The following is a 24,864-nucleotide window of genomic DNA, read 5'->3' as shown; positions in this document are numbered from 1 at the left end:
CATATCAATTCCATCCACAGGAAAATCGGGGAATCCTCTGGCCTTGTGGTAACTCGGTGTTCGGGACAGCTAAACTGTTTCTTGTGAAACGTACGTTGACTACTGAATGTTGTGGTGCCCCCTGTAGATGAGGAGGTCACAGTGCACAGGAGTAGCTATAACAACGAAACGACAACGTAAATGGCAACTCACAGGCTCAAGGACAGCGGGCTCTCCCTTCTCTCCTTTTACGGCACTCACTGAGGCCTGAGGAAAACACACATGTAACCCACAATACAGCACAGTCAATGCATATGCCTACAGACCCGACACACACTCCACCAAGAGCTTTGGTCAAACCTGCCGACATGGCGTGTAGCCAACAGGTTGAGGTAGAAATAATCATAGAGGTCGGAAATAGTCATAAAAGCAAATACACGAATAACAGTTGATTCCCACGTCACCCAAAGGTAGCTCAAAATTGTTCCATGGCACGAACTTGGAGAAATGCGGTGTTGTAGCGTTTGTTTGTAAAAGCAAGGGAACTATTTTAGAGGTTAACCATTTCTCAACAGGCATCGTTTCATAGGACATTTTGTAGCTCCTTATCAAACTGGACAAATCAATGGCTCATCGCCAAGTTACAGAAAACTACCTGCAAAGGATGTGTTCTGGGTTGATAATATCACATACACAACATAGTATTAATGAGAGATACATTCAGTACAGACAGAATACTGTATATACTGTGGTCTTTACTACCAAAAGGCAAATGAGCAGAGTGGGTTTGAATCATAAAATGGTCGCCAAAAATATTGCTATTTACAAGGTTGTAGAAGCAATAGTTCACCTGTTTTATGTCCGAAATACTATGTAATCTTAAGAGTACTCTAAAGAGACCACAGTGTCTAAGTGTATAAACAAATAATGTAAATAAGTCCAGACCCTCGTTGGGCGCCAACTTTTATCAAGTCTCCTCACTAAAAAGTCTTCAGGGCATCCTTCACTCGGGGCGACCTATAACCTCAAGCTTAATAGCAAGTCCAAATGGAGACATACACATAGACAGGCATTAAAAACAAATGAGATCCGAGCCAGATCATTTGCTGCGCCTTTAGTACCTCTTTGTGTATGCATACTAACTAGAGTATACACCGAGTATACACAAATCCTATTTCAGCTCCTGCTAGGATTGAAAGAAAGATTTGGTGGAAGCGCAGTGACTTACGCCTCCCTCGTCTGTCACAGCGGACAGGGCGGGGCCCATGTAGCCGTCAGTCTCTCCTTCGGGCAGAGGCTCGTTGTAGTCCTTGTAGGAATAGTCGTATTCCTTCATGCCCAGGTCGCCAGTCACATACTCCTCAGTAAAGGCCTCGACCTCACCCCCTGCCTTGGCCAAATCTACCTCCTCTGCCACCAATGTCTCCTCCACCTGGGGCAGAGCGATGACGGAATGGAGGTGCCAACAGAGAGAAAAAGAGCAAAGAGAGAGATAGAGAAAGAGAGAAGGGAGAGGAAGACAGGAAGAGGAAAAAGATCATAGAAAAGAAATCCAAGACATTGACGAAAAGTAAAGTGACAGTAAATGATAGATGAAGAAGCAGAGAGATACCGGGAGAAAAGGAGACGGCAGAGAGTGTGGTAAGTCTTACCTTTTACAAAACACAGATACTGACAGAGGGACATAGAGCATAGTGACACCTGGTGGACATCAAAGGAACAGCCAGTTCTTCCGGGAATTTCCTCACCAAAGCATGGAAAGCTTAAGGTCCATTCATGCTCCATTAATATCGCCACAATTTTCATTAAGGTCCTTCTGGCCCTTTGAAGCCATCATCTCTTACAAATGTAGGCATATTTGTGTTTATTCTTAAACTTATTATAATGGCATGTTTCCACCAAAGCTTCTAGGGTTTATCACCAGCTTGTGTGTTTGTGTCTAATGGTTGAGTTAACTGAAAAGGAAGCAGAATAATTGTGGGCTAGCAATATACTAACATTATCAAAATTAAGTGTGTGAGGGAAATTTCATGATTCTTTACCTAGGCAGTTTTACATATTTTAAGAGGCCATTCTACACAATGGAGATTAAAAGTTGGGTAGCAATATACTAATATTTTAGTGTACAAGACTCACTGACACACACACACAAGAATGAGGTGAAGCCCCCCCACTTTGTGAAAACAAAAGCAGCTGCTATTATGCAAAGCTATTACTATGTTACTTTTCCCTATTCAACTTACCACTGCTGGTTATGTAAAACATTATGTAACAGGTCCAACATTGATCACATAGATACAAATGACTGAATAGAATGCTGGCTATTGAAATAAAAGGAACCGATTTATTTCTCAATAGAAAACAAATCTCAGAAACATTTTTTTCCAATGATTTACCATTTCTCCTTCGAAGATAATAATTTTAAAAAAACGATTCATATAAAATAAAGAGAACACATACAACAGAACTGTGAGGAAAGAGTCACACATTCTGGCTGATAGGGCTGAGGATAGCCACTATAATTCTCTCAACAAAATGCAATTCTGTATGCTGTCAAAGAAGAATGCATGATATCCATTCCTCCGCTGTGTTATATCAAACATTCGTACGCGACTCCCATTTTCTCAAGACTGTTGTTCTTATATCAAGACTAAATGTGTTATCAAATTAGAATATTGATATGAGAACAAACAAAAAAATTGATCTTGGGTTAGGGAAAATGAGAGCCACATGAAAATGTTTGATATGCCAAAATGAATGTGGTGTATTCCTCTTTGAAAAAGTGTGGCATGTCTCATGCCTCTGGTGGCAACAAAATGGGTAGGAGTGTTATGGTGCGTGACAACCTGTTAGACCACTTTGTTGTACTACCGGATGGCTGGGCTCACCTCCACATAGAGATTACTAGGAAGTATATAACAGTATCTAATAATTCATGTTGTATTGACTTTAGCTGGGGAGTGTTTTGAACTAGTGTGATATCGATGGCGTCTTCTCCCACTGTTTTGCTATGTGCGGTTTACCTGGCCAGTCGTCCCTTCTTGTCCAATCACCTCACTCTCTGGCTGTAGGACTGCCTCCTCGTAATAATAATCCGTCTCTGTAGGGGTGTGGCCAGCCTCAGAATTTGCAGTTTCTACATCCTGATTGGTCAGGTCAAGAAGAGGTGGGGGAGGGGGACCAGGGTGGAGGTAGGCGGGTTTGAATGAGAAAGGGTGGTTAGTTTTAAGATGGTCAGTATTATGACTGATGTGTTTGAAGAAAAGATGAGACACATTACAGGGGATGTTTGTCAGGTAAAAAGGGCAAACATCAAATAGTTTTGCCAAAGAGTTCTCTGGCAAAACATGTTTTCAAAGTTTAGAAATGTCACTTTGAGCTAGAAATACATTTTAGCAGTTCAAAAAATCTTGATGACTAGAAATGTTGCCATCCGCAAGATTTAGGAACTGTTCATGCTAAAATGTATTTATTGAATTCCTGAAAAAACGTTGTCTGGAAAAAAAGAGCCACAAAGCCACAATAGGTTCATTAGGTCAAGTCTGCTCTTCTGCTGATGTCACAGAAGGTTGGAGAAGGCCTCAACTTGACCACTCCTGGTGATATGGATTATCACTGTTATTAATAGTGGATGCATACTTTGTTTGGTCTCCTCTATGAAGTGGGAAAGACTTTAACCAGAGACACGGGAAAAAGTTTCAACCACAAAAAGCAGCCTCACAGAACAAGTTCCAAATAACCTCAGAGCAGAGATATTCACAATAACTAAATACTTACCCGTTTTTCAAATCAGTACACACTTATCTGATAACTGTAATACATATGGCTTTGACATATTATATATATATATATATATATATATATATATATATATATATATATATATATATATATATATTTAACCATCTCAGAGCTTCATTACATTGACATACTCGCCCATCTCAATTCGACTTGCATGTTAATAGTAACTGAGCCAGAGGTCTACGACGTGCACTGAGTGGAGTTGAACTGATACCTAAGCATGTTTAGCGTGCTTAGCTTCTGTGAGACTGCTTCACTCATATTTCACTCCAATATGATCAAGACGGGGGGACACGTCTTCGAGAGAACCCACGTTTGAGAGGAGAGAAGAGGAGAGAGAGAGAGAGAAACGGGAAAAGTTGTATTTGTATTGTCTACAGATTGTGTGGATACATATGTTTTATGTCTCCCTTTGTCTGTGTAAGAAACGCATGCACACAGGTCAATCCCTTTCACTAGCGCGCCACTCAATGACGAAAAAAAGACAACAACAGGCCCCGTGTGAACGCTGAGAACAGGTTCTGAGTTTCAGGAGCTTTGAAGGGGAGTTTGTCAGGAAACGGAGAGGAGACTGTACAGGTAGCCATGCGTCAATACGACAGTCTGTTACACCGCTATATCATATAGGTTCTCACCATCATATTGGTCATATGATATGTAAACGGAGGAGAGGGTCCAGGTTGGTATGAGCCAACTTCCTTTCTGAGGACCAGGCAGTCCACCACCTAGCTAGGTCTTTCACACTCAATTCCATAGCTGTTAGTGGTTGAGTCGAAAAAAGAATTGCAGTCCCAACGAATGCAAATTCGTCAGCAGCGTTGAACTGTGCAGTTTTAGCTTTATAGATGTTACATCCAAGATTTGTAAATTATATGAATCATTCAGACAAGTATAAAACAGTTACTTCTTATATAGATATGAGTATGAAACAAATAAGAGTCACAGCTTTTCTGTATCACTGTAATCTATGTACGTCACATACCCATAGTGAAGGTATGTATCGTTGTATAAAAATGGTTTACCAAAATCATTTGAGAAGTGTGTCTAAAAAAGTGTAAACTCTTTACGCCTAAAAGGAGGCAGTAAAACTATCATCCGTTTAAAGTAGAACTACAAGCCTGCTTGTTGAACAGACATTTGCAGTAAAATCTGGATGGAGAACGACCTGGTTCCCAGAAGGGATAGCTGGAAGATACAGCTCTGGACTGCCACCATGGGCTCTTTGTTTGTACCTGTTGATAACCGTTGCCCGTTTTCTTCTTCGGTGTTTCCGGCACAGGGACGACGGTGCCACTGTATGCAGTCTTGCCGAAGGGAGGCATTTTTTGGGTCATCGATTTGACGTTATTTACATCAAGCACCACCTTGGTTCTCTCTGGCTTCGGGGAAGCAGGTTCTGGGCTTGGCAGCTCTTTCTTCGGTGCAGGTTTGAGGAAGGGAGGAACTTTGATGACAACTGACTCTCTTGGTTTGACTTTAGTGATCTCGGTTTTCGCTTCCTTAACCTTTGTGACCTCGGTTTTTACTACTTTAATTTTGACTTCGGTTTTTGCTACCACTACTTTAGTTTCTGCTTTTGCTGGTTTCTCTTTGCTGACCACAGTTTTTTCTACTTTAACTTTAGCGACGTCTTTTTTGGGCTGGGCTTTAGTGGTTTCAGGTTTTGCTGCTTCGGTTTTGCCATGAGCTTTTTTGTCACTGGCGCTTTTGCCATTACCACTCACTTTCTTATCCTCAGTGGTTTTACCATTGCCATTACCACTCACTTTCTTATCCTCAGTGGTTTTACCATTGCCATTACCACTCACTTTCTTATCCTCAGGGGTTTTACCATTGCCATTACCACTCACTTTCTTATCCTCAGGGGTTTTACCATTGCCATTACCACTCACTTTCTTATCCTCAGGGGTTTTACCATTGCCATTACCACTCACTTTCTTATCCTCAGGGGTTTTACCATTGCCATTACCACTCACTTTCTTATCCTCAGCGGTTTTACCATTGCCATTAACTTTGGCCTCACCATTTAGTTTCTTCTCAACTACAGGTTTGCCATTGACCTTGGAATTACCATTTACTTTCTTCTCAACTATAGGTTTGGCATTGCCATTGATTTTGGCCTCACCATTTACTTTCTTCTCAACTATAGGTTTGGCATTGCCATTGATTTTGGCCTCACCATTTACTTTCTTCTCAACTATAGGTTTGGCATTGCCATTGATTATGGCCTCACCATTTGCTTTCTTCTCAACTATAGGTTTGCCATTTACTTTTTTTTCGCCTTTTTTCGCAGCAGGTGTGGGCTTGGCCACTGGTGTGACTGTAGTGGGTTTGATCTTGTTCAGGAGGACTTCAATTGCAGTAGGTTTGGCTTTGGCTGGTTTGGCCGGGTAAAGCTTGGCTTTGCTGGGCTTGGTGGCAGCAGGTACGGCTTTAGCTGGTTTGGCTGTGGCCTCAAGCTTAGCATGCTCTGCTTTCGCAGGTTTGGTTGAGGCAGGTTTTGCCGACTTAACTACTACAGGTTTGGGAGCCTTAACGACTACAGGTTTTTCTGCCTTAACGACTATAGGTTTGTCCGCCTTAACGACTACAGGTTTTTCTGCCTTAACGACTACAGGTTTTTCTGCCTTAACGACGATAGGTTTGGCCGCCTTAACGACGATAGGTTTGTCCGCCTTAACGACTATAGGTTTGTCTGCCTTAATGACTACAGGTTTGTCCGCCTTAACGACTATAGGTTTGTCAGCCTTAACTACCACGGGTTTGCGTTTGTCAGCATTGCCATTGGCACCCTTCTGTTGTGCATGCGTGTCGGTTGTGTTGTGTTGTAGTTTGTGAGGGTGGGTGTTGAGAGAGAGGAGAGGTAGAGAGATACATTGGGGGGTGGGAAGGGATGAAAGCACAGGGGATGGATAGATGGAGAGAGAAAGACAAAGGTGGATGTTTTGAGACAGTGATTTAAAGATGGCTTAGGCTTGGGTGATTTACTGAGACTGTTCTGGCATTACTGGATACAGCAGAATGTGGGCAAAGTTGCTTTACCGTTCCTATAAAGAAAAGTTGTTTCAATGTAGCACTGGAAAGATGGGAACTGAGCATTTTAAAGCCAATTGAAACCTTGACTAATCGGAGCAAGGTAGGAATGGTGCTATGTGCCAATGACAAGACTTAAATTACAACAGGGGACAGTGTAGAATTATATTTTGGAAGTCAATGTAATACAATTTGTAGCCTAATACTCAGCTTGTACAGTGCAATGGATGCTGATCTCTCCAGTAATGCCATTCTCCATATTAAAAAAGCAGCATCTCTGTGCTAATGACAAATGGAGCCTGTGGCTTGCGGAGGCACTGGGGATGTAATGGTCAGGTAAAGCTGTAGCCTCTGATGCACTGAGCCGTCCAACTGCAAGAGAGCTGTGAGCTCATAGCCACAGAGAAGCAGCAGCATTGGGTGTCAGGCGAACAAAAGTTTGTTTTACTGGGGCGTGATCTGATATTTTAACAAGTGAAGAAAATACACAGATGGGAACCGATATATTCAAATTCAGGCAAATACAAAAATATGTACAGTGTGTGTGCATATATGTAGAGAATAGCTCATTGGATATGCAATGGGAAACATGTATATTACACATAATGATATATAGACAACAGAAAAGGGACATTGAAAAACACAGGTATTTAGACAGACAGTTAAACTGAGGCACAGAGAGATTGACAGACAAATGGACAGACAGGGGCATATTTATGCCAGATCCAGGGGAAATGCATAACCATGGATGTACAGGGGGACAGACACATTGATACCTTATATTGACCAAAAGACAGGTAGACCGATTACAAAAGTCAAATATGTGGAAGCATGCAGTAACATTTATACATATGAAAAGCAGAAATGCAGTGGTTAATCCCAGAAAGAATCAGACATGCAAATGATGTTAATACAGACACATCTGATACATGACAGCCCTTTCTCACCCACTGCTGTCTGAGTTGAATAATCCTTCCTTATCCTCAGCTAGTCATTTTGTACAATTGCTCCGTTGTTTTGTCATAACTGAGACTCAAACTGAGACTCAGACCCAGTGATATGATGTATGTCTACCTAAAATGCCTACTTCATACAAAACATGTACTGCATTAATTAAGTTGTTATTTCCAAGTTGAGGGTAATAATCATATGAGCAATTGCAAAAAATGATAGCAGAATATATAAAGTCCATTGTTTTGTATTCATTCATTTTCCTTCCTTCTCTTGACAATTGGTCCGGCCCAGTGTGGCCAGAGAATAAGGGAGAGAGGGGCAGTGGGACAGAGAATAAGGCAGAAAGGGGGAGTGGGACAGAGAATAAGGGAGAGAGGGGCAGTGTGGCCGGAGAATAAGGGAGAGAGGGGCAGTGTGGACAGAGAATAAGGGAGAGAGGGGCAGTGGGACAGAGAATAAGGGAGAAAGGGGGAGTGTGACAGAGAATAAGGGAGAGAGGGGCAGTGTGGCCAGAGAATAAGGGAGAGAGGGGCAGTGTGGCCGGAGAATAAGGGAGAGAGGGGCAGTGTGGACAGAGAATAAGGGAGAGAGGGGCAGTGTGGCCAGAGAATAAGGGAGAGGGGCAGTGGGACAGAGAATAAGGGACAGAGGGGCAGTGTTGCCAGAGAATAAGGGAGAAAGGGGCAGTGGGACAGAGAATAAGGGAGAGAGGGGCAGTGTGGCCAGAGAATAAGGGAGAGGGGCAGTGTGGCCAGAGAATAAGGGAGAGAGGGGCAGTGTGGACAGAGAATAAGGGAGAGATGGGCAGTGGGACAGAGAATAAGGGACAGAGGGGCAGTGGGACAGAGAATAAGGGAGAGAGGGGCAGTGTGGCCAGAGAATAAGGGAGAGAGAGGCAGTGTGGCCAGAGAATAAGGGAGAGAGGGGGAGTGGGACAGAGAATAAGGGAGAGAGGGGCAGTGGGACAGAGAATAAGGGAGAGAGGGGCAGTGTGGCCAGAGAATAAGGGAGAGAGAGGCAGTGTGGCCAGAGAATAAGGGAGAGAGGGGGAGTGGGACAGAGAATAAGGGAGAGAGGGGCAGTGTGGCCAGAGAATAAGGGACAGAGGGGCAGTGTGGCCAGAGAATAAGGGAGAAAGGGGCAGTGTGGCCAGAGAATAAGGGAGAGAGGGGCAGTGTGGCCAGAGAATAAGGGAGAGAGGGGCAGTGTGGCCAGAGAATAAGGGAGAGAGGTGTGTGTGCTGTACCTGGTCCCCCAGTGCCCCCACATTGTAAACATACCTACACATACTCATATATACGACAATGACAACATGTAAATGACATTAATACAACATTAATAACACAATGTTAATACAATGTGATAGGTGAGGTGTAAAGAGGTGATGTCAGAGGACGAGTGGTCATGTGAATGACACCACGAGAAGGGTCGTATTACAGAAGAGAGTAGGGAGAAACAGAGTGACAGGGAGAGAGGCATGGCGACCTAAACTTTATTAATATGATATTGAAAAAATTTAACACACAAATTTTACTTACAAAAGGGATGTCTTACAGTAAGAAAAAATGATGTCATTCTTTTTTCATGTACTGAGCCTGAACCTTATTTGTCTTCACACCTCTTTCCCTGTGCCTCTCTCTCTCTCTCTCCCTCCTTTCCCTCTATTTTGATTCTCTTGCTCCCCTTTTTACCTGTTGAGTGGGGCCCCTTGGTCGGGGGGAGGTGAGGTGGACAGAGGAGGGGGGGGGGGCTGTTGTTTCCCCATAATAATAGAGGTACTCATGGTCATCTTACTCCTCATCAAAGTACTGAGAGAGATGGGGGTGTGGCCAAGAGGGTCGTGCAGGCATAGGAATGGAGGCAGTGGAATGAAGGACAGGAGGTGCGAAGAGTGAGTTTCAAAGGCAGAGAAAGGCAGAGAGGGTGGACAGGAAGTCATGAAAGGAGAAGTGAAGGGGGAAATATGGTGGGGATGAGCGCGTTGGAAAAGAAAAGAAAAGCAATGTTTTTCGATTCATTAGGACTCCATGTGTTGATTAATGTCTGGAGAGGTATTAATGGAGACACACGGAGGATCTTGATGAATGAGAAAACAAACGCAATGAATAAAACCACACCGATTTATATTCATTCCACAGCACTCATTTCAGCAGCATTTCTAACACATGTTTTCTGTGATTGGTGCAATCCAATGTGATAATTCTCCTTATACTCATGAAATTAAATGTAGAGAAGCAGGCTACTTGTATCATCCTCTTTCCCCGACCTTTCTGTCTTCCATTTTGTTCTAAAACAGCCTTTTATTCAAGTTGAGTGCATATCGACTGTGATTCAATGCTTTTGTGTCTATATTGAAATAAGTCTTGCACCAGGATTTCAACAAACACAAACAAATTAAAAACGTCATTCTTCTGATGAGTTTCTCATAAATTTGCCTGTATTACTGACGTACTACGGCATTGTTTAATGTTGTATTGTTTGTAGTGGTAGAGAAAGGGCTCTGCTTTTATTGAATTCCCTCAGAACACACGTAGGTGAGGGGGAAAGTGGGTAGATACAAACTCATAACGCGAGAGGACAGAGCAGCACTTTGATGACTTCCTGGAGCTGTCGATGGCTGGGAAGGATGAGGCCTCACTGCCTTCAGTGAGCAGAGGGGTTTGTGTGGACATCCCTTCATATCAGTTTATATATTGGGGCTTGGGATAGCAGTATTGTACTGCACTATGCTATCCTGTGTTGTGTTGCACTGGGATGTGTGGTCCTGAGTTGCTTTATGCTGTGGCCGTGATGTTTGAAGTAGCTGGACTGCAAAGAGAGACTCTAGTGACGTGAGCTCCAAGTGGTAAACGTACTATAGAAAACTGTTGTGACTTGTGGTGGCGCATTGGTGAATCCTAATTCCCTTCCAGGTGGCTGTTCAGTGTCTGTGGTGTTTTGCTGTGTTACTCACGTATGTGTTGGGGTCCTGGGACTGGGTCTTGGGTAGAGGGGAGTCACAGTCGGGGCTGTAGTGTTCACAGAAGTCATAAGCAGCCTGAGGGTTGGATGCGATCAGCAGCTGTTGGATATCGCCCTGTGGGAATTAGAAAACCAAAAGAAAGCCTCATTGAAATGAGAAGTAATATCATTTGAATCAGTTCCTGAGCTGAAAGCAGATCCGCTGCCTTTGAAGGGAGAAGGGTTGATCGGGTTTTTGCTGGACAAACAAGAAGAAGAAGAACATGAAGGTTAACGAAGAACATTGCAGTCATTGTGAGAGGTTTAGCTTGGTAATGCCATAACATGGTAGCCTATTTACTGAAGCAGATCTTAATGAAAGTGCTACCATTACAACAGACAGTAATGGTAACCGTGTCCCAGGAGACTCCACATTCCTGGCCCCCTTTTCCTTTCAGACCACAAACCTGTAAAAACTTGATCGGTCAAAGAAAGAAGTTAGACCCATTTTCAGTCTTTCTACCTATTCTGTTCAGGAAGGAGAGGAGACGAGAAAAGATAGCAGTCTAATAATATTGGGACAGGTATATCTCTATGGTACTAGTGTCATGTATGTCTCTATGGCCCTGGTGTCATGTATGTCTCTATGGCCCTGGTGTCATGTATGTCTCTATGGCCCTGGTGTCATGTATGTCTCTATGGCCCTGGTGTCATGTATGTCTCTATGGCACTAGTGTCATGTATGTCTCTATGGCATTAGTGTCATGTATGTCTCTATGGCACTAGTGGCATGTATGTCTCTAAGGCATTAGTCATTTTTATCTCTATGGCACTAGTGACTAACTGTGTGACCTCTGACCTGGAAAACCTCATCGTCCAGCAGGCGTGCCCCGAACATGGTGATGCCCTTGGTATCCACCACGGGGCTGTTGCTGCGAGGCAGGGCCCTGGTCATGCGCTTCTTACAGTCCAGGAGCAGGGTGACGTTCTTCTTCGACACGGAGATAGCGATGCGGTGCCACCTACAGGCAGGGAGGAGGTAAAGCACAACTGTGTAATGTGCTGGAGGGGGTTGCTTAATTAATGGAAACCCCAATATGTACAGTGTAAGTTGTACGTGTGTGTGTGTGTGAAAAACTTATGGGACCCCCAGCTGTTCCACGTACTTGAACTATTCCAGAGCTAGCACACCAGATTCAACTTGTCAACTAATTATCAAGCCCTTGATAAGTTGGATCGGCGACTTAGTTCAGGGCTACAACAACATTGTGAAACTTCTGAGGGTCCTTGAGGAGAGGTTTGAAAACCACTGTTCTGGGACACTGAGGCTAAATGTGTCAAATCTCATGACAACCCTGCAAGATCTGACTAATCAACAAGATATTCATATGATGTAACGCAGTTGCATAAAACAAAAACAAGCATGCATGCAAACACTGAAAACCGTAGTCCATCAAACAAACCCAGTACACATGCAAATACTGACACAGGCACACACACACACACACACACACACACACACACACACACACACACACACACACACACACACACACACACACACACACACACACACACACACACACACAGAGCCGCGGGACGTGTTTTTACTGACTTGCCGTCGGCCAGGTTGACGCCACTGAAGAGGGGGTAGTCCTCGGGGGCGGGCTTGCCGGTCTGGTCCTCGTACAGGAAGACGGGGGAGCGTCCCAGCTCCACACCCAGCTGCTGGACACCCTGCTCACTGTAGATGGACAACAGGAACGCCTGGAGGCCCGCATGGGCCTTGACCAGGGCCATGATGGAGAAGTTCTCCGGGAAACGACCTGAAGGGGGGGGGCATGAAGGGAGGAAAAGAGGAGAAAGAGGAATGGAGGAAAGAAAGAAGAGGGGAGAGGGAGGCATTGAGGGAAGAAGGACATTAGACACAGGAGAGGGGTAGACGACTGATGACAAATTAGAGTTAGGGGTGTCTAAGTGTAGACAGATGCACATTTTATTGGATCTTAAAGGTGAGGGTTTGAAGGATTGAAGTGTGAACCGCCATAAGAGGTGGGTGTCGAAAAAATCTGAAACCCAGACTAAGAAAATGAGCTTCTGACTTTTCAGGATATCTTTCAACCACATAAGTGCTACTTACAATCCTAGCGCGCTTCAGGGTCTCAGACGATAGTTAGTTGGCCCTTCATTTGTTTAGGCTCTTCCAAAGGCATTTACATTTCACATGCTCTTGCACGAAATAATTATATGCCTAACGCAAAAGCAATCTAGCACTAAAGCTGCAAAGTTATGGCCCAACTAACCTCCTTTATGGTAATTGTAGGATGGAAATAAACCCTAAAACCGAACAACAATGATAAGAACCACCAAAAGAGACAAAAATAGCAATCATGACACATTACAAAAATAAATTCACAGAATGCACGTGGCATAAATTGTATGCCCCAGTCTGTGTCCATTATTTCAGCAATCCATCCCATTTACAGGTAATGTCGACCACATCTTTCCAAGTCAACCTGAGAGATGAGGTATGTTGAGGCTTCAGTCCAGTTGAGGCCTGGGTCGTGTTCATTAGGGCACCCAACGGAAGGCATTTTAAAGCGCTTTGCAACGGAAAACAAAAATGAACATTTCTTATTAGGAAAGTCCATGTAGTCCCTCCCTGTTTGAATCCGTTTTCTTCCGAACAGGACCCTAGTTAGACATGGATATAGAGGTACTGTACCTGAGAAGAGCTGATTGGTGGGGGCAGAGATCTGGGCCTTCTTGGTGATGCGGTAGGCGTGGTCAGCGGAGCCGGCACGGCGGGAGGTGCAGAAGCCTGGAACCTTCCGCACCCCTTCGGGGAGAGAGGGCAGCTGCAGCATCCGCAACACATCCACTGGATCTGAGAAGAGACGGAGAAAGAGAGAGAGAGAGAGAGAGAGAGAGAGAGAGAGAGAAAGGGTTAATAGACAAAAGTGCATGGAGTTATGGTCGTGATCCTTCATGAATGGACTCTATCATGATATAGCTTTTACATTGAAACCAATTGACTAAAATCACCTTACATATATGTTTCTTTATAGGTTGTGGTCTGAGACCCACCACCACAGACAACAACCATTCCAGTAAGATTTGTAGATTCAATATTAGGCCTATATCCTACACCTACACTCATCCAGAGGTCAAAGTATCATAGACATAATTATTTCTGTAAAAAAAATACATGCAAAACGTTTTTACGGCAATAGAAGGTCCCCAAGTCTAGTCCACCATCTATCTAACCTGAGGAACAGGCTCCTCTATTCAACCAGTGTCTGTCAAGCAAATATAACAAGTACCATAAATGAGATAGTGCTGAGTCATGGAAGTCTGTGCAAACAGAATAAACCGACCGCAGACATCACCACCAATCTCACATCCTGCCTCCATACCAGGTATGACTGTCTGTCACCCATACTTTGCTTGGCTGAACCAATGGGCTGACTCCTCAGGGCCAGTTTCCCAGGCCTAATCCAATGGGCTGGCTCCTCAGGGCCAGTTTCCCAGGCCTAAACCAATGGGCTGGCTCCTCAAGGCCAGTTTCCCAGGCCTAAACCAATGGGCTGGCTCCTCAGGGCCAGTTTCCCAGGCCTAAACCAATGGGCTGGCTCCTCAGGGCCAGGTTCCCAGGTCTACATTAAGCCTACATCTGGACTAAAAAGCACTTTCAATAGGGATTCTCCATTTAGCATACTCTTTCGCTAAGACTAGGCTTAATCTGGGAAACTGGCCCTCACTCAATGTGCCACGTTGAACCTGTCTATTCTGCCCAAGTAAGAATTGGTTGGATAAGATGTGGAAATCTACAGCCTTATTCAATCAAACCAGGAAACAGAGTTTCTGAGATAAGTCAAACAACGTCTTGCGATGCAAGAAGGCATGCTTGAATTCATGTACTCAACAAAGTACTTATTACTTCCAACATGCTCCATTACCTAGCAGGATAAATCGTTTAGACTCCACCCAGTTAACAATTTAGCCGGAATGGGGCACTTGGTTGGTTCAGGAATGTGACTAAGTTCCTAGACACTCCAACAAGAGAGCAGTGTGTACAGCCTAAACAAGTTAAGGTACTCCCATCTTTCTTCACTATGTTTCAGTGGAGGGACTTTTCTCAAGGTTGTATTATTGCAGTCAAGAGTTGGTCTTGGCTGCCCTGTCTGTGTTCGAGACGCTAGGTCCATTTTTTCTATACCGTTAGTGGGCGGCAACGTTTCATTTGTAGCACACCCTGCAGTGACACTAGTCCTAATATCCTTATGATGCCAGTCAAGCATTTTACAGTCAGGAAGTATTGGAATGACTGAATTACCACAGACTTTAATGTTGCCATTACATAAAATAAAAATAAAAACAGTAAGCCACATTTACTATAAGCCATTTCCAGCCACTTTAACGAATAGCACTTTGAAACGAAAGAGAAAAGCAATCCTAGCCTGGAATAGGAATGTATCTTTTGATCATTGAAAAATGCCCCCAAACAAAGCACATTCATATGTAATGATATGATACTCTTATTCCCATAAGCCAGTCTGTACTCTGTATTGGAGTCTCAATGTAAAATGAACTGGACCATATGATATTATATCATTTTCATCACAATGATCCAATCCAGGCTAATTGTGTTTAGGTCACACCCTGCTAGCAACATGTTTGAAGGCCTCAGATGACAATATTTATGGTGAACTCTCAAATGGTGCGTTAATATTGACTCAGAGAATCGGGCCCACAGTCTGTTAGCAGCACACTAACTGAGAGAGAGAGAGGGAAAAGGAGGGATCAACGGTGTAGCAGAGGGGGAATTCTCTACAGACATAGAGAGTGGGAGAGTGATACTGTAATGCCCCATTAACTCTCCAAAACAGGAACTGGGATAACGAGCCGTGGGGGAGAGAGCGAAGGAGAAAGAGAGCGGATGAGAGCGACAGTGAGAGAGGGACGAGAGCAAAAGGGGACGAGAGAGGGGGGAGGAGAGAAACCGCGACAGCACGGCCTGTGTCAGACTCCACCGCAGGATCACGCACACAATGAACACCTCTGTCTCGGCCCGCTCACCGCTGCTCTGCTCAATGGGCCCTTCCTGTCAGTAGGCCTTGGGAGAGGAGAACGAACCAAAATATAACTTCAGAAATACACAACACCCCCCAAAAAAACAAACACGGGACAAGGAGCGGAAAATATGGAGCTAGACGGGGTTAGACAAGGCAGGCACGCAGGCAAACCCCCGCTTTCTCTTTGCCTGCTTTCTTTCTTCTCTCGCCCTCCCTTTTAACCACTCACGTATGGTCACAGTGTAGAGACCACCCTGTACGCAGCGTCACTAAATGGGAGTGCCGGGTGTGTCAAGGGAGTTAACACCCTGTGCTGTAAATGAGAATCATTCTGTTGTCCTTCACGTTGCTTTATTCACAGCAACATAGTAAAACAAAACGCGATGGGTTATTGTCACATACACCGGATAGTGAGCTACAGTGATTATGGAATCACATTGCCCAATCGCACAGTCATTGGACTAGCCTATCCATTTTCTTTCATGGAAATAGCCTACATACATGTACAGTAGTATGCTCCATCCATTTTAAACCAGAATGTTAGAAATGGTTAATTGTGTCTTTTATATGCAGGCCTAATTATGAAGAAAAATGATTCATATATAGCACTATGCCCAATCAAAACTATTCTAAATGTAAGACAATTGGGAGATATAGTGCAACGTAATGAAGTGCAGGTAAAGAAATATGATTTGATTTGATTGATTTGAAACAGGAGCTGGGCGGCTGCTTTATTAATGTAATTAACTTAATTGACCACTAGATGGGGCTAGGTCAGACACAGAACTCTCCTGACGGCTGTCAGAAAGGAGGGTGAAACGTGACAGAACGCTCAGATAGAAAAGTACTGTGTAGAGCAGACGTGATTGTCTGTCAGGTAGAATAAGGACTCCTGTTAGCTCTATTCATTACATTTCTATCTGCAGTTGCATGTCTTATTTCACCCTCAATTATTTCCAAGGGTATAATTAACGTTAAAATACAAACAATATATTGGGGGTGAAAAGCAATCTATGCCTTGATAGGATGGCATAAAACACTGATGGATATAGCCTACTGTTTCATTGTATTCATGACAGAATGCACACTGTACAGCACACACACACACCAATAAAACCATTCAACAGTGTTCATAACTGATAACAGTTTAAACACTGAGTCCATACATCCAGGCCAATACATCTTTGACCATAAAACAGCTAACTGACCCAAACACCAACTGTCCAAACACAGAGGCTGGGAACAGACACTGTTGAAGGAGACTAGGAGACATGACAACACACACGCTGAACAGAGCCCTTTGAAACCACTGCAGACCAGATCAGTCACACTCCAGATGACCCTCTAGACTTTTGTAACACTGTCCAACGTTAAACAAGGAGGGTGAGAACCAGGACTGAGGATCGTTCTTCACCTCACCCCGTGAGTAACCTCTTGTTTCCCGCCTCCACCCCCGCTCCTTTCACTCTTTCTTCTGGGGCCTCCTCGTAAGGCTCCAAATACCAGACAGACCCGCAGCCTGACACCTTGACCTCTGACCTTTACTGCCACACCAAACGGACATTGTTAGAGAGAGAGAGACGGTGAGAAAAACAAAGAGAGAGAGAGACAACAGAAAAGAGTTGCAGACAGGATGGAATGAGAAGGAGACAAAAATAGGATGAGAAAAGAGATAACACGGAAGAATATTCTTGCCTTCGAAAAATAACCCAGACCAAATCCAAGTTGGTCCTCGATTTCCTCTCTTTGAACTCTCACTCTATCGTTCTCTCCAGCCAACCACAACAGTTAGGCATGTGTGTTCAGCTCAGGCTGGAGGTTAGGCCTATAATTTGTATCATTCTCTATAGTTATAATGTATTTATAATCATTCATGTACACAGACAGAAAATCCATTATAACCACCCGCACTATAAAAAGGAGTTATTGAGACATATGATATACATATATTTATATACAATTCCGATATAATATGAAAGACCGCACAACTTGTCACTGCGGTGGAGATTTCAAAGTGAGGTAAAATGTTTGGAAGAGTTGCCTGGGGTTAAAGTGTTAGAGACGACTGAAGATTGACGAACTCAACCTCAAGTTGAGAAACTTCTAACGACGTCTAACCGTCAAACCATTCCACAAAACCACTGATGAAACTTTGCCATGTCATACAATTAAAGAAACCACCTGTCGTCTGTCATGTACATGCAGTGTTGGGCACGATCAGCGTTTCAAACAGCCTAGCTAACACACCTCCATGTCTGCTCCTAATATGGTCATGGGTGTCTCCAAACACGTTTCATTCGACAGAGACGTTACTAGACAGGAGATCACATTATCAGACAATCTGTTGTAGCCCCTGACTACAGCTTAGGTCTAACCTAGTAACGGCTGCACTTCCTTTAGTCTGAGGCCTGCAGCCTCTGGGAAAAAAACATTCAGTAGAGTAGAAGATCACAATAGGTGCTATAAAGAAGATCACAAGTCAACGCCACAAAACGTGACATAGGAAAGCCCTCATTCTTCTGCGTATGGGATCGTACCCTCAAGCAACTCTGGGTGAATGGTAGGGTAAGACAAGCAGGACAGCATGGTGGACAGTGGTGAATCGCAGCTCGTTCTGTTTAATATGAAGCTAGTGAGGAGGTGGACTAGCTATAGCCTGGTTAAAACAGACTTGATGTTTTACTTCGAACGTAGCGGTCAGTCTGGTTTAACCAGGCTAGGAAGATTTGAACCTAACCATTGCCCTACGCTACAAAAAGTAGCGCTACCCCCCGACCGGCAGTTCTACCGCAGAGTGCCAACGTGGACCGTGACGAATGTTCAGCCAGTTCAGTTCAGCCAGTGACTCAGTTGGGCCTAGGACAGGATTAGCCCTTAAGGGAGGATACCCGGACCACAATATGATAGGCCTTGGTGGCCTACTAAAACATACAAGCCCAAGACAGCCGCTGCCAAATAAAGAACTGAAGCAAAGTTAGAAGGCTAAGATACTGCACATGTCTTCTTGACAGTTAGGCCTAGTATCCAACAGAAGCACGAGCAAGAATCCCAACTCAGGGAGTAACAACTTAGTGCCTTTCCATGTTAAACACATGGCTGAACTTGTCCCACATCCTAACCAGGGGATCCACAGCTCTGTTTTACATGTAAGTCCAAACGTAATGCCTTTTATAGATATACAACATAAACTGTTGTCACTTTGTAATGTTACATAGCTGCCATAACCATGAGTCTGACTGGTAACCAGTGTTTTACCCAATAAATTACTGAGAGTTTATACACAGAGTGTGCGACTCTCTTGATTTAAAAAAAATTAGAAAACAGTGAAATCAAACCAGACTTTAGCAAAGTATACCAAAGAGCTTAAACCCCATTTACCACTGAGACTAGGAATGGTGATAAAGTCAGCCTTGTTAAATAGTTTTGTGGAACTATGCAGATTACAGAACAATAAGGTATCATCATCGTTTATGGAGACCCTTGGAAACAGCCAATCCGAATTGGGGAAATCCCATTCAGTAAAATCACCTAGCATTTTGACATGTTTATCGGTGAACATTGTCTCGAATTCGAACATCATGTGAGGTGGGAGACGATGGCAGGCTGTGATTTTTCATCTCTAAATGGCCCACTATGTTATATGAAGGGGGTCAGGGGTGATATAGACCGTACAAGCAGCCATTTAAACACAGAAACTGTCTGGATTCCCGGTGAATTGTCCACAAAAGCAACCATACATTGTGAAAATCATAGGTCTCTAAAACACTTATCGTGATCAAAAACAACACTAAAATAGCAAGAGAATTCTAGATGACTAGGTCCATAAATTCTAACTACAGTTCCGGATTAGACTGTACACTAGCAGAATGCATGATCTGTCATTTCTATTCTTACATCTCATGCATGTCCCACTAATGGACAGCTGAGGCCTTCAAACATATGTAAAATATTGCCCGTCTGAAATAATTGATACAAATCTACATGCACAATTACCCATCTGAGTTCCCGGACACTCCAACACACTTCCTACAACCAGGGAAATGACAGTGATTAGTCTACCAGGAACAGTAGGTCTAGACTGACACTGTATGATTACGCTTTGGCACACTTTGGCAAGTCAATTTTCAGAAAACCCTTGAAGGAAAGATGTCTAACTATCTGTCTCGCAAAACCCAAATCATCTCCTCAAAAGCAGAGCGCGGAAAGTGCCTCTAGTCTGACGGGGTCTAGTCTGATGGGGTCTAGTCTGATGGGCTACTGCGGTTAGTCTGACATTTATGGTGGGCGGCGACGTGAACTGGGCAGGCCCTTTTTGACACGGCAAGATTTCGGATTTACAGCTTTACATGGTTGATACGCAGTTAGGGCCTTGGGTCGTGCACGTTTCACATCTACAGTATGGCCGCGGTCTGGGCCAAGCCCTAAGTCTACGTCTGGGTGTGCGGAGTGGGATGTGGGCAACTGGGGGGTGTGGGTTCATGACACATCGTGGATGACTTGATGCCCCTTTAGTTTTTCTTTGTGGGCTCTTGACCAACCCTGAACCACTCATCAACTCCAATGATAAGTGAACGGAGGAGACGGACACCTCTCATGGTACACTAACACTAGGCCCTTGTGACTGAACAGTTTCTCGTAGGTAGCGTGGTGGTCTGACGAGATCTCCACCACCGCTGCTTCCTGTTGGAGGCAGCTAAAAGCGGCTACGGTACTGCTCAACTTCAGGGACAACATGCAACTGGACAAAAGCAACAAGCATGCCAAGGCAAGGAGAGAAAGTGGGAGAGGGGAAGAGAGAGTGAGAGCGAGAGAGAGCGAGAGAGAGCAAGAGAGAGAGAGAACAAGAAATATGTGAATAATATGTCCCATGTGGGGAAAAAAGACAAGACAAAAGGACAATAAAGGAGACAGGTATCCAGTTGCAGAGTACACATAGATGAATACTCAGACGTATGTACACCCACAAGCATGCCTGTGGCATAGGCTGAGAACAAATAGCCAGGGCCCTACTAATCGGCCCCACAGTGGCTCTATTCACTACCTCTGTGACTGCTAGGGGGAGGAAGAGTGCGAGAGCGCAGGGGAAAGAGGGTGTCAGTGAGGGAAGGTGTTTTGTTTGGAATATGTGAGACAGACCGTTCTTTGAGAATGATTGCTTTGAAATTAGGTTGAGGAACATCCATGTTAAGAAAATATTGCCCACATATTTTGTTCATTTACAAAACCCTGCTTTCATTCCTTGTACCCTCTGTGTCTGTCGTGCTATATATGCGCACTTTTTTTTTTTACCCCAGAGGGATGGGAACAAACAGTAGGGGCAGACCTTCTGGGGGGAGCCACAGCACAGACCATCTCTAATTCGGGTTTTCACTGCCTGGGTGGGGTCCTGTTTTAGTGTTTAGCCTATATCCACATGCCATTTGTTAACATCATAAACCAAGAAGCTATCACGCAGTAGCATGGGTAGTAGCAGGAGTTTGAATGAATGTTTAGATACGGCCTTGTCTTACAAACGTGCGCAAGGACACTTCCGCACAAGTGTGTCTAACTATGGAAAGAAGACTATACCAATCCATCGAATATTCTGTTCGTTGAGTAATTATCATAAAGAGAAAGCACTTCTGAACTTGTCAATTATTTTATGCATTTCTGCAAGCACACTCCATCCATACAGTTCATAACGTGAGAAAAAAAACAGTCCAAGGTGTCAGAGACACAGAGGTGCACATTCATTTGAAAGGGGCACTTCATCACCCGAAATGTTTAAAAAAAATCCATAGGGTTCACAGACGTATAAAAAAACACAACAGTACAAAGCGAACATACACTCCGAGACACATGCGCTTTCACTATCCGTACCTCTCTCTCCCGACTCGTTCTCGCAGAAGCGCACACTCCCGTATAATAACCTATTCATAAAAAGCAAAAATGTTCAGACTTCCTCCTCCAAAATACACACAGCAGTCGGACGACGGGAAAATGCAATCGGCTCGGCAATCTGAAATTCGTACTCGAGCCAAGGAAAACAGAAGAGCGCACACATTATGTTACAAACCCCCCTCCGTACACACCAGCATCTATTCCCACTTAAAACGCCTAGGGCATTAAAGCGTAATTAACCAAAACTGAAGAATAAAGTCGCATTCATTCAATGTCGCACCTGAAGAGAACAGCTATGTGTTTTGAAAATGTTGGCTATATTAATATATGACATTGCCAATATCTTGCAAGAAGTTTCCCATGCAGGCACCACAAGCAGTGCTCTTCTTACGTGGGCCTCATACATTTGGGATAAAGCTCAATATGCAATTGCTATATAAAACCGTAGGATATTATTGTTATGCTATAATATACGAGTGCCTACTATATTAGCATAATAAGGTGTCCCCTTTAATGGTTCAATTGTAGGCCTATTCCAATTGTCCACGATTGTTATTAGTTACCTATGTCCAAATGAATAAATAAATAATTGATAAAAGTTCAATTCTACGGAAGTAACATTTTACTAAGAGCATAACTAGTAGAGTTGTGGGAATGAATGGTACCTCTGTGTTAATTAAACATCACGGAAACATCCAAATGCGCATGTTATAATGTAGTGGTCAATCACGGAATTACCGTCCTGCCTAGAAGACATTCTTTGACACCAAATTCTTCGAAACAACATTGACGCTGTTGAATCGTAAAATAAATAGTTATCCATGTATAATTAAAAGTATTATAATCATAACGATAACTGATTAAAAAAGATAAATTATTAGTAGACCTAATTAAAAGTATTGATCGGCTATTGTCGATTAGGGTATTGTTAAGCATAAGCTGTTGTTCGCTTTAAACTGCTTATTGTTCAAAAGGATCACATAAATCAATAATACGATTCAATCATGATACAGTAACTTAATAATAAAAACAATGGTAACTATTTTTAGAAACCGAAAAAAAAAAAAAAAAAATAGAGGTGACCAATGTAAAACAACGTACGTTATGGGCTATCACAAGCAGGCCTAAAGACAGGATGGAACACAAAACAGCCTTCCATTGTCACAGTACATACACGGTATTACAATGCAAAACCATCCTCACACAACAATAAGAGTGATGAGAGGCGATGGTGATGGGGAGGGGCGGGGTGAACTGGTTAAATATCGAATCAAGTTACAAGTTACAATGTCCACAGTCATTACTTTTTGACGTTGCCACTGTATATCCACATACCTACATCCAGTAGTGAAGAGAACGATAAATCACTCGTCAACTCCAAAGTAGCCTATCTCAGTATAATGTCGGCTGCTGAACGCACCGTCCTATCCTATGGCCCCGTCTGGAATGACAAGCGCATCCATGCGCAATGGGCGCATGAGGTTGTCAAAAACTTTCAAAAACCTAACTTAATTCCTCCTTAAAAACCTTTTGCGTTTAAAGCTATTGTCAAATCTAGAATAAAACATTACATTCACAACAACTACAAAACGCTTCTAAATATCCGAAATGGTTGAGCCGTTGGGCTAACTGCAATAGAGCACTGACTGACACCTGTCAGCGCAGCGCGTGTCACTACGGCCAATTGAGGAAGAAGACAAAGAAAAAAGCCTCAAAATATTGTTTGAGAATAACATTAAATGAGTTATAAACCTTGTTCAGAATGTACTGTTTTGGGGTAATGTTGGCTGGCAGTAGGCTAAACTACCACAGGTCACCTGTAAATCTAAGCTAGAAATCATGTCAAAGAGCATCACTTTTAGAAAGCAAATAGCACGGTACAGGCAGTCAGTGCTTGACAATTCTGAGATGTGGTACAATATGCATGGCATTTCAGACAAATATTTAGCTACAAAGTCTCACTGGAACGCACAAAAATAAAAGCCATCTTACCTGCCCGAGCCACGGGTAGTTGGCACAGGGCGAGCACCAGGGTCACCAAGGCAAAAGAGGAAAAGTCCAAGCGCCATGGTCTCCGCTTCTTCCGAAAGGGGCAATCTCGAATATCCATAGTTTTTTAGTTGTTTGACGCTGGACTATAAAGTAGGATATGTTCAAATTAGATATCCTCTCTCACAGAAAGTCAGTCGAAGAGAGTTTCGACTGGACCTCCTGTGAGGCAAAAAAAAGAAGAAAAAGGCTCGCCTCTGGAGACGTGTTTTACCTCTCCTTAGCGGTTCTTTAATAAGTGACCTATATCTACCTATGCTATGTACAAATTTTAAATAGTAAAAGGGGTACGGGCAATAAATATTGATTTTATATCCCTAGTGCTAAAGCTCCATTGAGTCAGCGGAGTGGATATGAGTACCCACCACGGAGAGAGCAGAGAGACCTGAAATCACTCTCTCTCCTTTCTCTTTCTCTTTCTCTCTCCCCCTTCCTACTTTCTCCCACGAAAAGTGAGGGAGCGTGTGTGTGCGTGCGGAGAGAGAGAATGACTGAGTGGCAGTGGGGAAGGAGGGAGGGAGAGATTGTGCGTAATTACGCGCGCGGCACACGTAGGTTACGTAAACCTGTGCCTTCTTATTAGGGCCAAATTGCTGTCGCGCCTTCTATTTCCTACTTTTCATCCTTGTTTTAGTATCCTTTGCACTGTGCTGCGCTCTCTCCAGGCATATGCTAGATTTTTTAAATTACGAGCGTCCGTCTGTCTGTCTGTCTGTCTTTCGGTCAAACAGATTTTTTTCAGTCCCGGTATATCCCGATCAAACAGCCGAACCTTGTAGGCCGGATGGGTCTGCAAAAACAGTGTAGGAATTGCCACAGCCAATCATTTCGCTGTCCGAACTCGCACACGAATGTAGTCCACGCCCACATTAAGATGCCTTCGAGCTTCCCGTGCTCCTGTAAAGCCTGATTGGTCAGTCCAACGTGGCGTCAGCGGCTAACCAGGTGCAACAGTGAGAACGTTTATTGCAGAGCAGGCACATTTCTCATGATCATAACTTGAACTTGTCCATTTTCATTCCCACAGCTGTTTTATGACACTGGGGGTTTACATGAGTAGGCTAGATATAACAGGGTTCGGGTTTAGAGTTGGGGTCAGTTCCTTTTTTATTAAAAACATACATTGAATATCAATCCATCCGCTGAATTGACC

The 24,864-nt window shown here is 43.7% G+C and overlaps 1 protein-coding gene across 8 annotated transcripts in view; it reads right to left on the bottom strand.

Annotated features, from left to right (window-relative positions):
• LOC110487595 (collagen alpha-2(XI) chain) overlaps positions 1-24,413 on the bottom strand; it is a 44,297-nt gene extending 19,884 nt beyond the window's left edge. Inside the window, exons 1-10 of one of the 8 annotated variants that reach the window (XM_036970723.1) lie at positions 23,655-24,412; positions 13,433-13,594; positions 12,323-12,533; positions 11,567-11,729; positions 10,721-10,843; positions 6,032-6,575; positions 5,013-5,977; positions 3,003-3,122; positions 1,208-1,411; positions 193-246 (exon numbers count right to left, since the gene is read on the bottom strand). In XM_036970723.1, coding sequence (XP_036826618.1) covers positions 193-246; positions 1,208-1,411; positions 3,003-3,122; positions 5,013-5,977; positions 6,032-6,575; positions 10,721-10,843; positions 11,567-11,729; positions 12,323-12,533; positions 13,433-13,594; positions 23,655-23,772 — 2,664 coding nt within the window. In that variant the 5' untranslated portion in view covers positions 23,773-24,412. Of the gene's footprint in view, positions 1-192; positions 247-1,207; positions 1,412-3,002; positions 3,123-5,012; positions 6,576-10,720; positions 10,844-11,566; positions 11,730-12,322; positions 12,534-13,432; positions 13,595-23,654 lie in introns of all 8 variants that reach the window. The other 7 variants (XM_036970721.1, XM_036970722.1, XM_036970724.1 and 4 more) reach the window with 7 other exon arrangements.
• Positions 24,414-24,864: the final 451 nt, after the last annotated feature.

Source organism: Oncorhynchus mykiss, chromosome 32, assembly GCF_013265735.2.
Source record: "Oncorhynchus mykiss isolate Arlee chromosome 32, USDA_OmykA_1.1, whole genome shotgun sequence".
Taxonomy (NCBI): domain Eukaryota; kingdom Metazoa; phylum Chordata; class Actinopteri; order Salmoniformes; family Salmonidae; genus Oncorhynchus; species Oncorhynchus mykiss.
Note: the sequence above shows the minus strand (reverse complement) of the source record. Positions and strands in the feature narration are given on the sequence as shown.